At 35.6% G+C, this 13,673-nt stretch overlaps 3 protein-coding genes across 3 annotated transcripts; 2 read left to right on the top strand and 1 right to left on the bottom strand.

The window, feature by feature from the left end:
- Window positions 1-3,065: 3,065 nt before the first annotated feature.
- Window positions 3,066-5,630, top strand: LOC125215312 (BAG family molecular chaperone regulator 3-like). The gene is made up of 5 exons (XM_048116695.1): window positions 3,066-3,364; window positions 3,451-3,894; window positions 3,977-4,233; window positions 4,735-4,881; window positions 4,974-5,630. The coding sequence occupies exons 2-5, from the start codon at window positions 3,675-3,677 to the stop codon at window positions 5,310-5,312; spliced, it is 963 nt and encodes a 320-aa protein (XP_047972652.1). The 5' UTR covers window positions 3,066-3,364; window positions 3,451-3,674; the 3' UTR covers window positions 5,313-5,630.
- Window positions 5,631-10,378: 4,748 nt separating this feature from the next.
- Window positions 10,379-11,071, top strand: LOC125215027 (dehydration-responsive element-binding protein 1B-like). The gene has a single exon (XM_048116310.1). It carries the CDS (start codon window positions 10,464-10,466, stop codon window positions 10,962-10,964), a length of 501 nt encoding a protein of 166 aa, XP_047972267.1. The 5' UTR covers window positions 10,379-10,463; the 3' UTR covers window positions 10,965-11,071.
- On the bottom strand, window positions 11,035-13,499 carry LOC125215028 (post-GPI attachment to proteins factor 3-like). Its single transcript, XM_048116311.1, has 3 exons — window positions 13,194-13,499; window positions 11,746-12,005; window positions 11,035-11,465 (listed from the first exon to the last, which is right to left on the bottom strand). Exons 1-3 carry the CDS (start codon window positions 13,286-13,288, stop codon window positions 11,179-11,181), a joined length of 642 nt encoding a protein of 213 aa, XP_047972268.1. The 5' UTR covers window positions 13,289-13,499; the 3' UTR covers window positions 11,035-11,178.
- Window positions 13,500-13,673: the final 174 nt, after the last annotated feature.

Raw genomic sequence — 13,673 nt, 5'->3', positions numbered from 1 at the left:
AATTTCAATATTTGGTTGGGGATTAGAAATTCTTTAAACATGTAATTAATCTTTAAAATTGTGAACAAAACGACCGTCCCGTTTTGTTGTAGTGTCGCCATCGGAATTCGCGACAACAGAGTAGGAGTATCTATTTCTCTTTCCCTATTCTTCAAAGCGCAGACCGATGCACGGTTCAGAACGCGCCACGTGTCCATTTGGATAATCATGCGGTTTAAAAGTGTCGGTGGCGTTGTATGCTCTCCGTTTAGAATGGCCGTGGCCTGTGGGTAATGAACAGTATGCCTATCAATCTTTAAAACTTTAGAAAAACTTTAGGAAAAGACAAGTCTCAGAGTATTATTAAAATATTTTTCTATTTAATACTCCTACTATTTTCTTTTGTATATTAATCAGATTAGCCTTTAGTTGGTAGTTGGTACAATATCAAATAATACTTCCAAGACCTTAATATTTCCAATGTACTAAAATTACATAAATTAATTGAGTACTCTCTTCCTTCTGAGTCATTAGATTTTTTTTATCATCTATTATTCATCGTCACTTGTTAAAATTGGTCATGTTTATAAGATGATTTTATTTTGTTGTGAATGTGGAGTAGGATTTGGAATAGGTGATCCGCTCTAATAAAATGAAAGAGAAAATGGATGAGACTAAGCTAATGATGAATGGTCATCTCATAACAGTGAAAATTGGAAAAGGGCTGATGGGGTTGTCTCGGGCTTTTAATTAGTCATGGGCCATATCAAAATTGTATCTTAGCAACCAAACAAGGAACTAAAGGCAAATAAATTTAATCTTGGTCTATCATACCAAGCAAACAGCCACTTAAAGTACATACACTCGTAAGTTAAAAGTACACACTCATATGATAAATTGCATTTGATAACACATTTTTATCAATCTAATAATTTGCGCGATCGAGTCACCACAACTACGAGATAAATCAAGAATAAAGAAAAAGAAGGTTGACACTATCGGTATCGACTATTCCTTTGTCTCGCCCTTCCCAACCTTCTTATTGAATCTCTCCATCCCAATTTATGAAATTCAAAATCTCAATGTGAAAGGTTCACAAGATTGAATAGGGTAAGTTGACACTTCTTAATCTATATTACTATGTGTGAAGTTTTTGGTGGTCGTTGACTAATCAAAAATACTGAATCCGTCTTGGTACAATTTTAACTTGAGTTGCACTGAATAAAAACTATACAAATTACAAACTGCTTTGAAGATGGTTTGATCGTTATATGATTAATTGCAAACACTCCCCACATCAAAATTAAATATAAATTGTATAGTTACAACTTTCAATATTATTGCATGCCAACTTAAGATTTCTAGAATTATTATTATTTTTACTATAATTTTTATTATTATTATAAAGGGACTCTTAAGTGCCAAAAACAATGAGTAGATGCAACTAACATGAAAACATTTGAACGCGGATTAGTTAATAAGATGATTTAGTAGGAACCTTGTACTCCCTCCGTTCGCGAATAGGAGTCCCGTTTTTTTATTTTAGTACGTCCGCAAATAAGAGTCCCGGTTCACTTTTACCATAAATGGTAATAGGGTCTCACCTTCCACTAACTCATTCCACTCACATTTCATTTAAAACTAATATATACAAGTGGGACCCCTATTCCACTAACTTTTTTCCATCCACTTTTCTTAACATTTCTTAAAACTAGTGCCGCCCATGAATAGGACTCCTAATGACGGACGGAGGGAGTAATAGATTTATTCATAAATGAGACCCAAATGATATACCTAAAACATAAATAGCATAGCCTTTTAAATGGGATTTTCTTAACACTACACTACTAGCATAGATTGAATTTCATAAGTTAGTACATATTCAACCATGCCCAATAATACAAAGTACTGAAAAAAATTAGTAGAGTATAGTAAAGTACTTACTATACTGCTTAATAATTAACATTAGTACCGTGAAAAGGTTGGACTACCCTAATCATGAATGGATAAATTTATTTTATTAATTACTAAATGGGAATTTAATATGCTAATTGCTAAATTTTGCCTAAACTATCCTAATTACTTCATCCATTCTATAACAGTGGAGTTATTTTTATCATTTTAGGACGTTACATAGTAGTTGAACCATTTCTCTTTTTCAGTAAAAATCAATATATTTCTTTTCACTGATTTTACTCTCTCTTCATATCTCAACATTTTTCATTTCCTACTTTATTATGCATTTATTTAACTCACTTAACATAACTCGCGTGTCGAAAAGAAAAACCTCTATTACCACGAAATGGAGGAAGTATTTATTTGTAATTTTGCAACTAATCAAACTTTGAACGCTAAAATGACTTGGTGACTTAGTTATGTGATGTGAAATTTTTAGCCGTCAATTAAAATGATACTAAATTAAATAATTTCATTTGGTTTACTCTTTACCATCTTGTTTCTCGTTTTTTTTCACTCTCATCAGCAGTTTTTAACATAAGTCATAATGCAACAACTAAATGAAACAATGCCTACAATATACTAGTACCATTTTGGTTGATATTCTATATTATCACGTAATTTAAAATCAAGCTATGTCAGTGCATAAACCTTAATACGGAGTATGTTGCCAAACAAGAACAAATCCGTAATTTAATTGCAAAATCAGAATAGAATAATACTCAATTCATATGCTAATCTGCGTGAGCGAGATGTATAAATACAAGTTGACCGTGAGATTTATTAACTAAAAGCAGTAAAAAGTAAACAAAATATATAATGACATATGAACAAAAAACAAGAACTAATGTACACCATACATAACATAACATGTATAAGTGGGCAGAGAGGATAATTAAAATAGTTTATCGAGAGATTTAAAAAATATTAACTAAATCAGATGTATAAAAATTTATAAAGAAATTTAATTATAGTTTTGATGAAAAAAAGGGTCAATCACATTTGTTTATAAGTCTAATTAATGTGGTAATTTATTTTTGGTAATTGGAATTAGAAAAGATTAATTGAACAGTAGTCTGTAGTCATATTTATATATTGTGACCTCATTTCTCAGTGCTGTTCGCTGTCCATACAATATTTTATATCTATACATTTTCTTCATCTCTCTCTCCGCGTCTTCTTTCTCCTGCATTGGAGAGAGAGAAATCACGCAGTAACCAACTCAATTCTCACTTAATCTTTTCCCGCTCTAGTTTTCCATTGCCTTTTTTCGGAGGAATTTCAATCGGAGCTTCAACATTTCGCAGTGAATTGATTTCACTACATTCCTTCAGTTTTGTGAGAGATCTGATTATTTTTTAATTCTCTTCGCCAATTCACAACATTTCTCCGGCAGCTTTCAACTTTCCGGAACACTCGCGATTACCAGGTTTGACTTTATTTGCTTTTCCTTTTCCATTTCCATTTTTTCCCAATTCGAGTTCAAACTAAATCTTCGTCCGTGATTTCCTGTAGTTTATCAGTTACGGTTAATCAATTCGAATCTGCGATAGATTCGGCCGCGCTGTATACGTGTGATGTTGAGATTCCGAAATCTGTGAAGCGCTTTGTTTTATCGCGAGGGTTTTTCATCGTTTTCAACCCGGAGTCAATGCTCTTTTTTTTTGATCTGCTCAATTCCCAATCATTCTCGGGAATTTCAACCGTCTTTCGCGGCTAATTAATACGTCGGATCGAAGATGATGCGGATGAGGACTAAGAATGAAGCGTTACCGCCGGATTGTGACGGCGGCAGAGGATTGGGGAAAGAGTGGGAGCTCAGGCCTGGTGGAATGCTGGTCCAGAAGCGCACAGACGCCGGAGGAGAGAACCGCGTGCCGCTGCCGCCGCCGATTCGCGTCCGCGTCAAATACGGTTCCGTTACTCATGAAATCCGCATCAGCTCTCAGGCAACCTTCGGTAATTTGATAGTTTTCTCGACGTGATTGGAATTCCTGCTTTTGTATTTCTGTTTAATCTTTGTTTATGTGACTGGATTTAGGGGAGTTGAAGAAGATGCTGTCGGGGCCGACGGGGCTGCACCACCAGGATCAGAAGCTGTTTTACAAGGACAAGGAGAGGAATTCGACTGCGTATCTAGACAGTGCCGGAGTGAAAGACAAGTCGAAAATGGTGTTGGAAGAGGATGCCATTAGCAAGGAGAAACGCTTCATAGAGATGAGGAAGAATGCTAAAATGGAGAAGGCTGCAAAACTGCTCTCAGATATTGGCTCGGAGGTGGATAGACTGGCTAAGAAGGTAACTGCTTCATTCTGTTATTGTGATTCATTAAAGTGCTTGAATGTATTGTATGGATTGGGCCAGGTGTCTGCTCTCGAAACTGTGGTTTCAAACCTGAGAGGGATATAGTGAACCTCATTGAGCTTTTGATGAATCATTTATTTCATTCTGTTGTTGTGATTCATTCAGTGTTTGAAAGTATTGTATGGATTGGGGTGGTAGGTGTTTGCTCTCGAAACTGTGTTTTTGAAAGGGGGAAAGTGGTGGAAAAGAATTTAGTGAACCTCATTGAGCTGTTGATGATGACATGAATCAATTGTTTCATTTTGTTATTGTTATTCATTCAGTTATTGTAAGTATTGTATGGATTGGGGGCGGTATCTGCTCTCGAAACTGTGATTTTGAAAGATGGGGAAGTGTTGGAGAAGGATATAGTGAACCTCATCGTGCTTTTAACGAATCGATTATTTCATTATGTTATATTCATTCGGAGTTTGAAAGTATTGTATGGATTGGCAGGTGTCTGCTGTCGAAACTGTGGTTTCAAAAGGCGGGAAAGTGGTGGAGAAGGATATAGTGAACCTCATTGAGCTTTTGATGAATCAATTGCTCAAGCTGGATGGTGTTGTTGATGATGGTGATGTGAAATCACAGAGGAAAATCCAGGTGGTTTATTCGGTTAATTTGACTACTCGAGTGTCTTGGTCTTTCTGAGGTGTGGTTTTGTTAGTAAGAAGCTGATTCTTGCATGTTTATAGGTGAGAAGTATACAGAAGCATGTGGAGAAACTTGATCTGATCAAACTCAAGAATTTATCACTTCAGCAGCAGACGCACTCGAATGGTGATGTGTCTTCTCCGCCTAGTCATCAACCTCGGCACTCCTTGGGGGAATCTTTGATCGACTGTGATTCACCACAGCAGCAGGGTGAACATAGGCACTCGGGCTCAGGTGGTGGTTCTGTGGTGATAACCACACAATGGGAGACTTTTGATTCTACTTCGAATCCGTTCTTAGGCTACCCTTCAACCTCCGACACAACGGAGAAGAACAGCATTCGCCCAGCTCAACCTGGTTTCACCTGGAATTTGCTTTGAGCTGGATTTGTTTGGTATGGATTCTTGATTCTTTTCTGTATTTAGAGCTCTTTCCATATGTGTTTCTCTTGATCACAAATAAATGGGGCTACTTGCAACGGCCGATGTTACTTACCATCATAGTACATTATTATTCTTTTCCGGCCGCCATTCATCCCCATTGAGTTTGTTTAAGTTGTAATGTTGGTGATATATACATGATGTGTACGTATAGTTTGCTTTGGAAGTACTCCTATTAGTGATGAAACAGAACTTCATTTGGAGTTGTAAATTTTGTTTAATGCTTTGCTTAGTTAAAGCAGCTGCTTTGATGCTCTACTTTATAGTGTCCAGTTATTGTATTATTGATAAAGAATCATTCCTCTTTACATATACCTTGCTTCGTAGATAATATGAAGCCATATCTGTAAATGACAGAGAAAGAGAAAGAGAGAGAGAGAGTATAGTATTGTTAAAACCTGTCATAAATGAACTAATATAGTACTATTTAGTTCAGTATTAATTCATGAGTAAATTGTGACAAAAATAAGACATACTTATGATATGACCAGGGCTTGCATAGTTTCTGTCATTATATAATACAGTATTCATACTGTAATTTATTGCTACTATTGTTGTGATATGATATTATTGCACTGAGGCATGGTATTTAGAATAAGTAACACCTTTAAAGTCTTGACAAGACAAGGACAGGTGTTACCTTATTCCCCTCTGTTTTCTTTTATTTTTATATGGGGACACAAGAAAAAAGCTTGTGAGAAATTATTTATACAACAATTTTGGTGGGCTTCTCTTTTGGGCTTTCACAGCCGTAATCCGCATTTAGAAAGAAAATAAAATTGAGAGCACATTCTTTATAATTTTTTTTTAATATATGTAGATGTCACTTTTATTGTAATATACCATTCATATTATAAGATCAACAGAAATGGATCAACAATCTCCTCATCCTTTTAATTAGGACGAAATACGACTCTCTCTTCGAATAAAAATATTCAAATACACAATACTAATGCTCAATGTCTCAAAACTCGAATGAATGAATGATTAATGATCTTAAAATTTATAGAATCAATTATACAAATTCCTCCCCTCTCCAATACACAATATCAAACTACACTTTGCGTAGTTTTTTCTATTTAGAATAAGAGATATTGACATCTAATATTATGAAATTTTCAAAAAGTTGGATTTTTCCCATAAACTTTAAAATTGACAAATAATATCACGAACCTTTATCCCGAGTTTGTGTTTTCCACGAATGAAAAAGTTCATGTTATTTTAATAGATTGAAGTACAATTTTGGAGGGTGTGCTTCAAGAAAAACTATCTTCAAAGATCGAAAAACTTGAAAGCTCTCAAAATTGTTGTCGAGAAATTATGAAAAAAATCCGTATCATAATATTATTTGTGGGAATTTTTTCATTCGTAGGAAAAAACAAACCCGGGATAAAGTTCGTGATATTATTTGCCAATTTTAAAGTTTGTGGCAAAAACCGAACTTTTTAAAAGTTTCATTATATTAGATGTCAATATCCCTTTAGAATAAATGCATATACTCAGTCCAATTAAAATAACCAAATCCTTAAATATTGTAGAAGGCGCGACAATAACAAATTCAAGTAGGATCACAGGTTGACCGACTCCACTTCCAGCCTATGAGGGTAGAAGAAAGTCTATTATATTCGCCTTTTCGAGTTGTCGCATCGCGTCGGCCTTACAAAACTGAAGACGATCTTCTTGGATATGCTCAACTCCATGAATTCTTTTTTCTAGATCCGTCTCAAGACATAAAACAATAAAAATCAGTAGCATATGGATAGCACGCGTTTAAGACGAGGTGTTTACATGTTTTAGATTAATACAAAAACGTCAATTTTATTGGGATTTACTTAATGAAGTGAAATTCACATCTTTTAGTTGAGTGTGACATCACTCATAGGACCTAACTCACAATCTTATTAACGTTTACATTTTTATTTTTATTTATAATTTTATTTTGTAATACTAATTTACGGCTGTAAAATTTTATGGATAGTTTTTATACTCCATCCTTCCTATAATATATATCACACTTTCTTTTTAATTTATCCCACAAAAGATGTCACATTTCCTTTTTTAGAATAAATTCTCTCTCATATTAATATAAATATATTATTTTCTTTTTTCACTTAATACACAAAACTAATACCTTCTAAAATTTCACGTCAAAACCCAAGTATGATACTATTATGGGACGGAGAAAGTATCTTTTAGTTGATTGTGAGATCATTACTCACGGGACCTAACTCACAATCTTATTAACGTTTACATGTTTATTCTTCATTTATAATTTTATTTTATAATATTAGTAATTATTTATGGATGTAAAATTTTATGGATAGTTTATAATATATATACTTTACTATTCCATAAAAATAGCAAAAATATAATAATAAATTAAATATGTACAAATTGTGCCAAGTGCCAAGCAAGGTGCTATCAGTTAAACTTGCTTTTAAATAAAAAAAGAGGTCACACGGATTAGAAGAGGACACGTTTCCTTGATTGATTAATCGAAGATTGGATGAAAAAAAGAAACAAATAAAGAAATATAAGGCCACGTACCATGTAAATTTATGAGTAGACTACATCACTTATTTTAATCATATTGTATCATTTTGAATAAAATGAGGTGGATACAAGCAATTGATCAGTCCAATCTAAAGAAAAGTACGTCGCATTAAAATTTTATACATACCCTAATAAATTTTTATAACATACAACTATGTGTTTATTCTTTGGAGTTTATAACTACAAAATAGTTAATAAATTAATAAAAATTAAATTTCAGTCACCAAATTGTTATCACAAACATTCCAATACAAAAGAATTAATGTGGGCTCCCACTTTTGATGTTCCATTATGATCTGCTAAAATGTTCCATAATTTCTATATTCGTGTCACAATAATGTGACAGTAACTTTCATTTTCTTTTATTTGACTACTACTACGTACTATCTATAAGAAGTATTGATAAAAATTGAAACTGATATTTTAAGAATATCATCTCAATCCTTAGACTATTCCCAAACTGTGACAGTAACATATTTTCTTATTCTATTCACACTATACAAAGGACAAAGTTTGTGTACATCACACCAATTAATTAACCTCCGATTACAATTAATGTACTCCTAGTTAATAATCGTAATTCATAAATTACAATTGAAATTTGAATCCAACGAATAAGTTGAAGTGGCGTCTTCCGAAATTAGTCCATAAATCATTGATATATTATACCAGTAAGTTTGAATAATAGTAGTAAAATATTGGTGGAGGTTTCGAGAAAATAAATTGATGGAAGGGAGAATTAATTATATAATTTGAAAATGTGATTTACTCAAATGTTGATTCACAAAAATAAATAAAAGAATGAAGACAATAAATAGGAAATCTTTGAGAGAAGTAGAAAAAGGTAAGTTTATTTATTTATAAAATTTGTTTAGATGTAAATGGAGTGAGGAGAGTTATAAAATGAGCACGTGGATCACGCGTTTGCGTGGGAAAAACAGCAGATTAACTGTCATCCGTGTAATAAGACCCGGTCAGCTTGCCACCTGTTTACTTAACTACTACTCCATAACTGAAAAAACCACTACTTTCCACAGTCAAAATTAATCTATATACAAAATTCTTGTATTTTTATGCTCCTACTTTGCTTTGTGTTTGCAGTAATTTATGATTTTTGTTTCTTTTCACTGATGTTTAATAAGTATTCAATTTGTATGAGGTTTTATTTCTTCCAATTCCCGTAAGGCTTTGTAACTTTTATACCGCTTCCACCGTGAATACCAATTTCATATTGGCTTGTTTGGATGTTAGAAAATATACTACCTCCGTCCCCCAAATATTGTCACACTTTTACCCGGCACGGGTTTTAAGAAATATAATAGAAAGTGAGTTGAATAAATTGGTGGAATGTAGGTCCTACTTTTAAAGTACTATTATTTTTATAATAAAATGTGAGTAAGAATGAGTTGTGGAATATGAGGTCCACTACAATAAATGGTAAAAAAGTGAAGTGTGACAAACTTTCAAGGACGGATGTAGTAATAAATAGAAAAAAGTTAGTAAAATATAGGTTCCATTCTATTTTATTAGTAATAATAATATGATTGAAATAAATTAGTAAAATGTAGGATCTATTAGTAGGTAAATAGGACATGTAACAAAGAACAGACCAAAAGAAATATACGAGACACATATTTACGAACGAATGGACTATTAAAAGACTAGCTTATTTAGGAAATAGATTCTATTTGGTCTACATGTCCTACACATCCATTCCCTTAAACACCCGGGAAAAGTTCCCTTACATTGGAAGTACTTAATAACCGACCTCCCCTTAAGATCCAACATCCGTCATTAATAAACGACTGACTTGTTCCCTTGACTGGCTTCAAAACATTCTTGTTAGCCACAACCACGTTAATCACAGACGACTCTTTCCCGAGGCCACAACCCATTGCTGTAGAATTTTCAACAAAAGCCTAATTAATGTCTCAAATTAGATATGAGAATGAATCTCAAAAGACTAGTCCCTCAAGAAAGAGAGTCAATTTGATCTTTAAGTCCTATGCCTATTATCTTACCAAATCGATATAGGTATAAGGTTTGGTTGCTGAAATCCATAAAGTACATAGTTAGTGTAATAGTTTGCTCCAATATTAGTATATTAGATACTAGTATTAGATATGTGAATGATTAAGTGTATACCATTTTCTGGAAATTCAAGTGTCAAGTGATTGACGGTTATACTTTATTGGATATGTTTGGAAGGGGACAAATAGGAAATTTCTTCTGCAGTGCCTTTGTTTCCTTTCAACAATCACAAGAAGTTGAGTATTCACAGTCATACACGTGGACAAATGGAGTAGTTCAAATTTGGATGAGCTGTCTATAAAAACAAAACAGCTGTCCTTTTACTGTATTAACTAACTTCTTCAAACCGTGGGCCGCCAGCCTGTCTCTCTACTTCGTCATTTCCGTGTCCTAAATTCATTTATATACTTCACTCATTCCCTCTTAACTTAACTGAAACAACTGAAAAGAGAAAACACCCACTTCCCACTTCCTTAATTTCTCCGAAAACATATTCACTTACTATAAATGGATAAGCTGATGAGGAGCTACAATCAGTCAGTGAGGCTTGCTTCCGACAGCCCGAAGAAGCGGGCGGGCCGGAAGAAGTTCCGCGAGACGCGGCACCCGGTGTACCGCGGGGTGCGGCGGCGGGGCTCGGGCAAGTGGGTGTGCGAGGTGAGGGAGCCCAACAAGAAGACCAGGATCTGGCTCGGGACGTTCGCCACCGCCGAGATGGCCGCGCGCGCGCACGACGTGGCCGCCATCGCGCTCAGGGGGCGCTCGGCCTGCCTCAACTTCGCCGACTCCACGTGGCGCCTCCCCGTCCCGGCCTCCTCCAGCGCCCAGGACATCCGGAAGGCGGCAGCCGAGGCGGCCAAGGCGGAGTCGTTTGTGGATGAGGAGGAGGTGTTTGGGATGCACGGATTAGTGTCGAATCTGGCGGAGGGGTTGATGCTCCCGCCGCCTTTCCACCTTGATGACGTGGATATCGATGCTGACGTGGCTCTTTGGAGTTATTCTTTCTGATCAATTGTTTTGCTCCAATTCGAATTCGCACTCCACTTTTTATTGGCAAGTGCGAATGTTAGGAAATAAGTATATACCAATATGGAAATATTTAATTTAATACTGTATCATTTTTAGCCAAATCGCATTTTGCAGTTAAAACAAAATAAAGAAGACGAATAAATACAAACTCTTGTGAGCTATCTCATCCTATGATTGTGTTTATGAGACGCGTTCATTTGTTTTTGTTGATGGCGAGTGAGGTCATCCACACGCTGTCGTCCTTGACGAAACTCCACCACAGATAGCTAAGAGGAATCATCGTTGCATGCCAAAGAGCGCGAGCATCCAAGAGCCCCCGCCAGGGGGGGAAGTCGTACAGTGTTACGAGCATGGCAATGGCCCCTCCACATACAACCACCCAGAGCTTCCATCGCTGAGGATGACGAGCTTGAGCTGCCCACACTGCCCATATTGCAATCTGTAGCGCGCTTATTACTGCACAAACTCTCGCATTCCATCCTGTCAATATTTCATCTATCATCAAATGCAGTATTCACACCAATAAAACAGAACAATCTATACACTTGACAATGTTTTACTTGCAGTAGTTGAGGAGATAGTTTTGTTAACACGCGGACATAATGAATGGATAAAATACGAATCAACGAAGTAGGATACAGGAAGTTTTTTCGCCTAGATCTTCCTTACGCTACCAAGATAACCGCGTTTACTTAACTAATAATCTAAATAGAACAAACTGAAGGATGATTTAACAAGAAGAGCTTTGTAGTGAGCTTACCGTAGTCAAACTCGTAGAAGTTCATATACAATATGTGGGTTGTTAGAATACCAAACACCGGAGCTGCAATCATGACCCTTATCGCTTCAAGTCTCTGGTAACGACAGTCACTGCGGCAGTCCCATTGCTTCCACTGAATGTATAGTGGCTCCTGCAGATACCATGGGCCATCAATGGGGTTTCCGTCTGAGGAAAAGTTACAGTGTTGGAAGCACTTGTCCCCCACACAGCCAGTCTTCTCGCATTGCAAAACACAAGCCAAGGGTCATAGTGCCAATGACAGAAACATCATTCTGGCAAACAATCTAATGTGGTACTTTTATAAGTTCAATCTCCACTGACTAACCACATCTCATTAGTTTGTTAACGTAGAACCTGACTTACGCAATTGTTGGAAAATAGAATTGAAACGTAGAACATAAACATTGTATTCATCGAACGATGAAACGTAAAAGACTGATTGTACTGGTTTGATTGGTTAAAGTCTCAATTACATCCATCCTATTCTTATAGAGTGATTAGTACACAGATAAGAAAAGACTCTATTTCCACTTTATTCTCTAATATCCATCTTTCCATTTCAACATCAATAACACTCCTTTTGAAAGTAGCATCTCATCACCGAACATCATACCTCAATACTAATCCTACGCCAATTAGGCTGCATCTGTAAGATCTCATATCTCCCCAAATTTAGTCAAAAAATGTTGAGCAGATTCTCCATAACAAGAGAGTTAGGGGAAACTATGTCCCATATCATGGCAAAAGAAAATAAACAAACAAAGCAATCCTCAACAGCAAATCACACTCTAGAATAGACAATTTGATAGTTTAATCTAGAAACACTCTTGATTGCTTTCCAAAAAACTCATAACAATCTCAAGAGGCTTACTGGTAGACAAACATCATAACCACATCTCATTAGTCTGTTAACACCAAAGTAGCATCTCAACTCCAAGCATCATTCTCAACACAATGAGAATGAAACACTAAACAAATGTCAAGAGAAACTATGTCCAACATCACGGCAAAAGAAAATAAACAACCTAACTAATCCTCAACAGCAAATCCTACTCTAAAATCGATAGTTCAATTTGATTTCTTTTCAAAGAATCATAAAATTTTCAAAAGGCTTACTGGTATACAGACATCACAACCACATTTCATTAGTCTGTTAACACCAAATTAGCATCTCAACTCCAATCATCATTTGCCAACACTAAGCCTACATCAATTAGTGAAGTAAGATCTCATTTCCCCCCAATTCCAATCTAAGTGCAGTCTCAAATGTCGACCAGATTCTCCATCTATGTCCAAACATCATGGCAAAAGAAAATAAACAAAGAAACTAATCCTCAACAGCAAATCCTACATTTCAATTCGAAGTGGTGAAGCAAAGTTAAAATAGAAACACTCTTGATTGCTTTTCAACAGAATCATTGGCTTACTGGTAAACGGAATCGGCATCGCCGGGGCTCCCACGAAGCAATCCAAAGAAGCAAGAGAGAGCAAGCGCAAAAGGAAGGAACCAAGTCGAAGCCATCAGATGAGCTGAAAGAGAAAAGGGAAAGAAGCGAAAGTCAAAGGAAAGGGCGTATTGGGTTTATTGAGAGATTCAATTGATTTACAAGATTTGATTTTGATTGATCAACTTCCCACTAACTCGGAACGAATTCTGCTCCTATAATTATACTAAGGATTGGGCTAATAATTATGTATGGGAATCTTGATGTGTGGAGAGTCGTGTTCGTGTCAATTGATGATGGACTACGTGAACACTACCAAGTTAGATTTTTATGGACACCATTTTCAAATTTAGATAATAAAAACTCTAAATAACGTTCAAACTCAAAATTATAATCTGGACCATTGAAAACTGTCAACAGATCACAAAAAAATCAACAAAATTTTAACGGTAGCCAATGATT

This window comes from Salvia hispanica, chromosome 3 (genome assembly GCF_023119035.1).
Source record: "Salvia hispanica cultivar TCC Black 2014 chromosome 3, UniMelb_Shisp_WGS_1.0, whole genome shotgun sequence".
NCBI lineage: Eukaryota > Viridiplantae > Streptophyta > Magnoliopsida > Lamiales > Lamiaceae > Salvia > Salvia hispanica.
The sequence above is the reverse complement of the archived record's forward strand: the minus strand, read 5'-3'. Positions and strand labels throughout refer to the sequence as shown.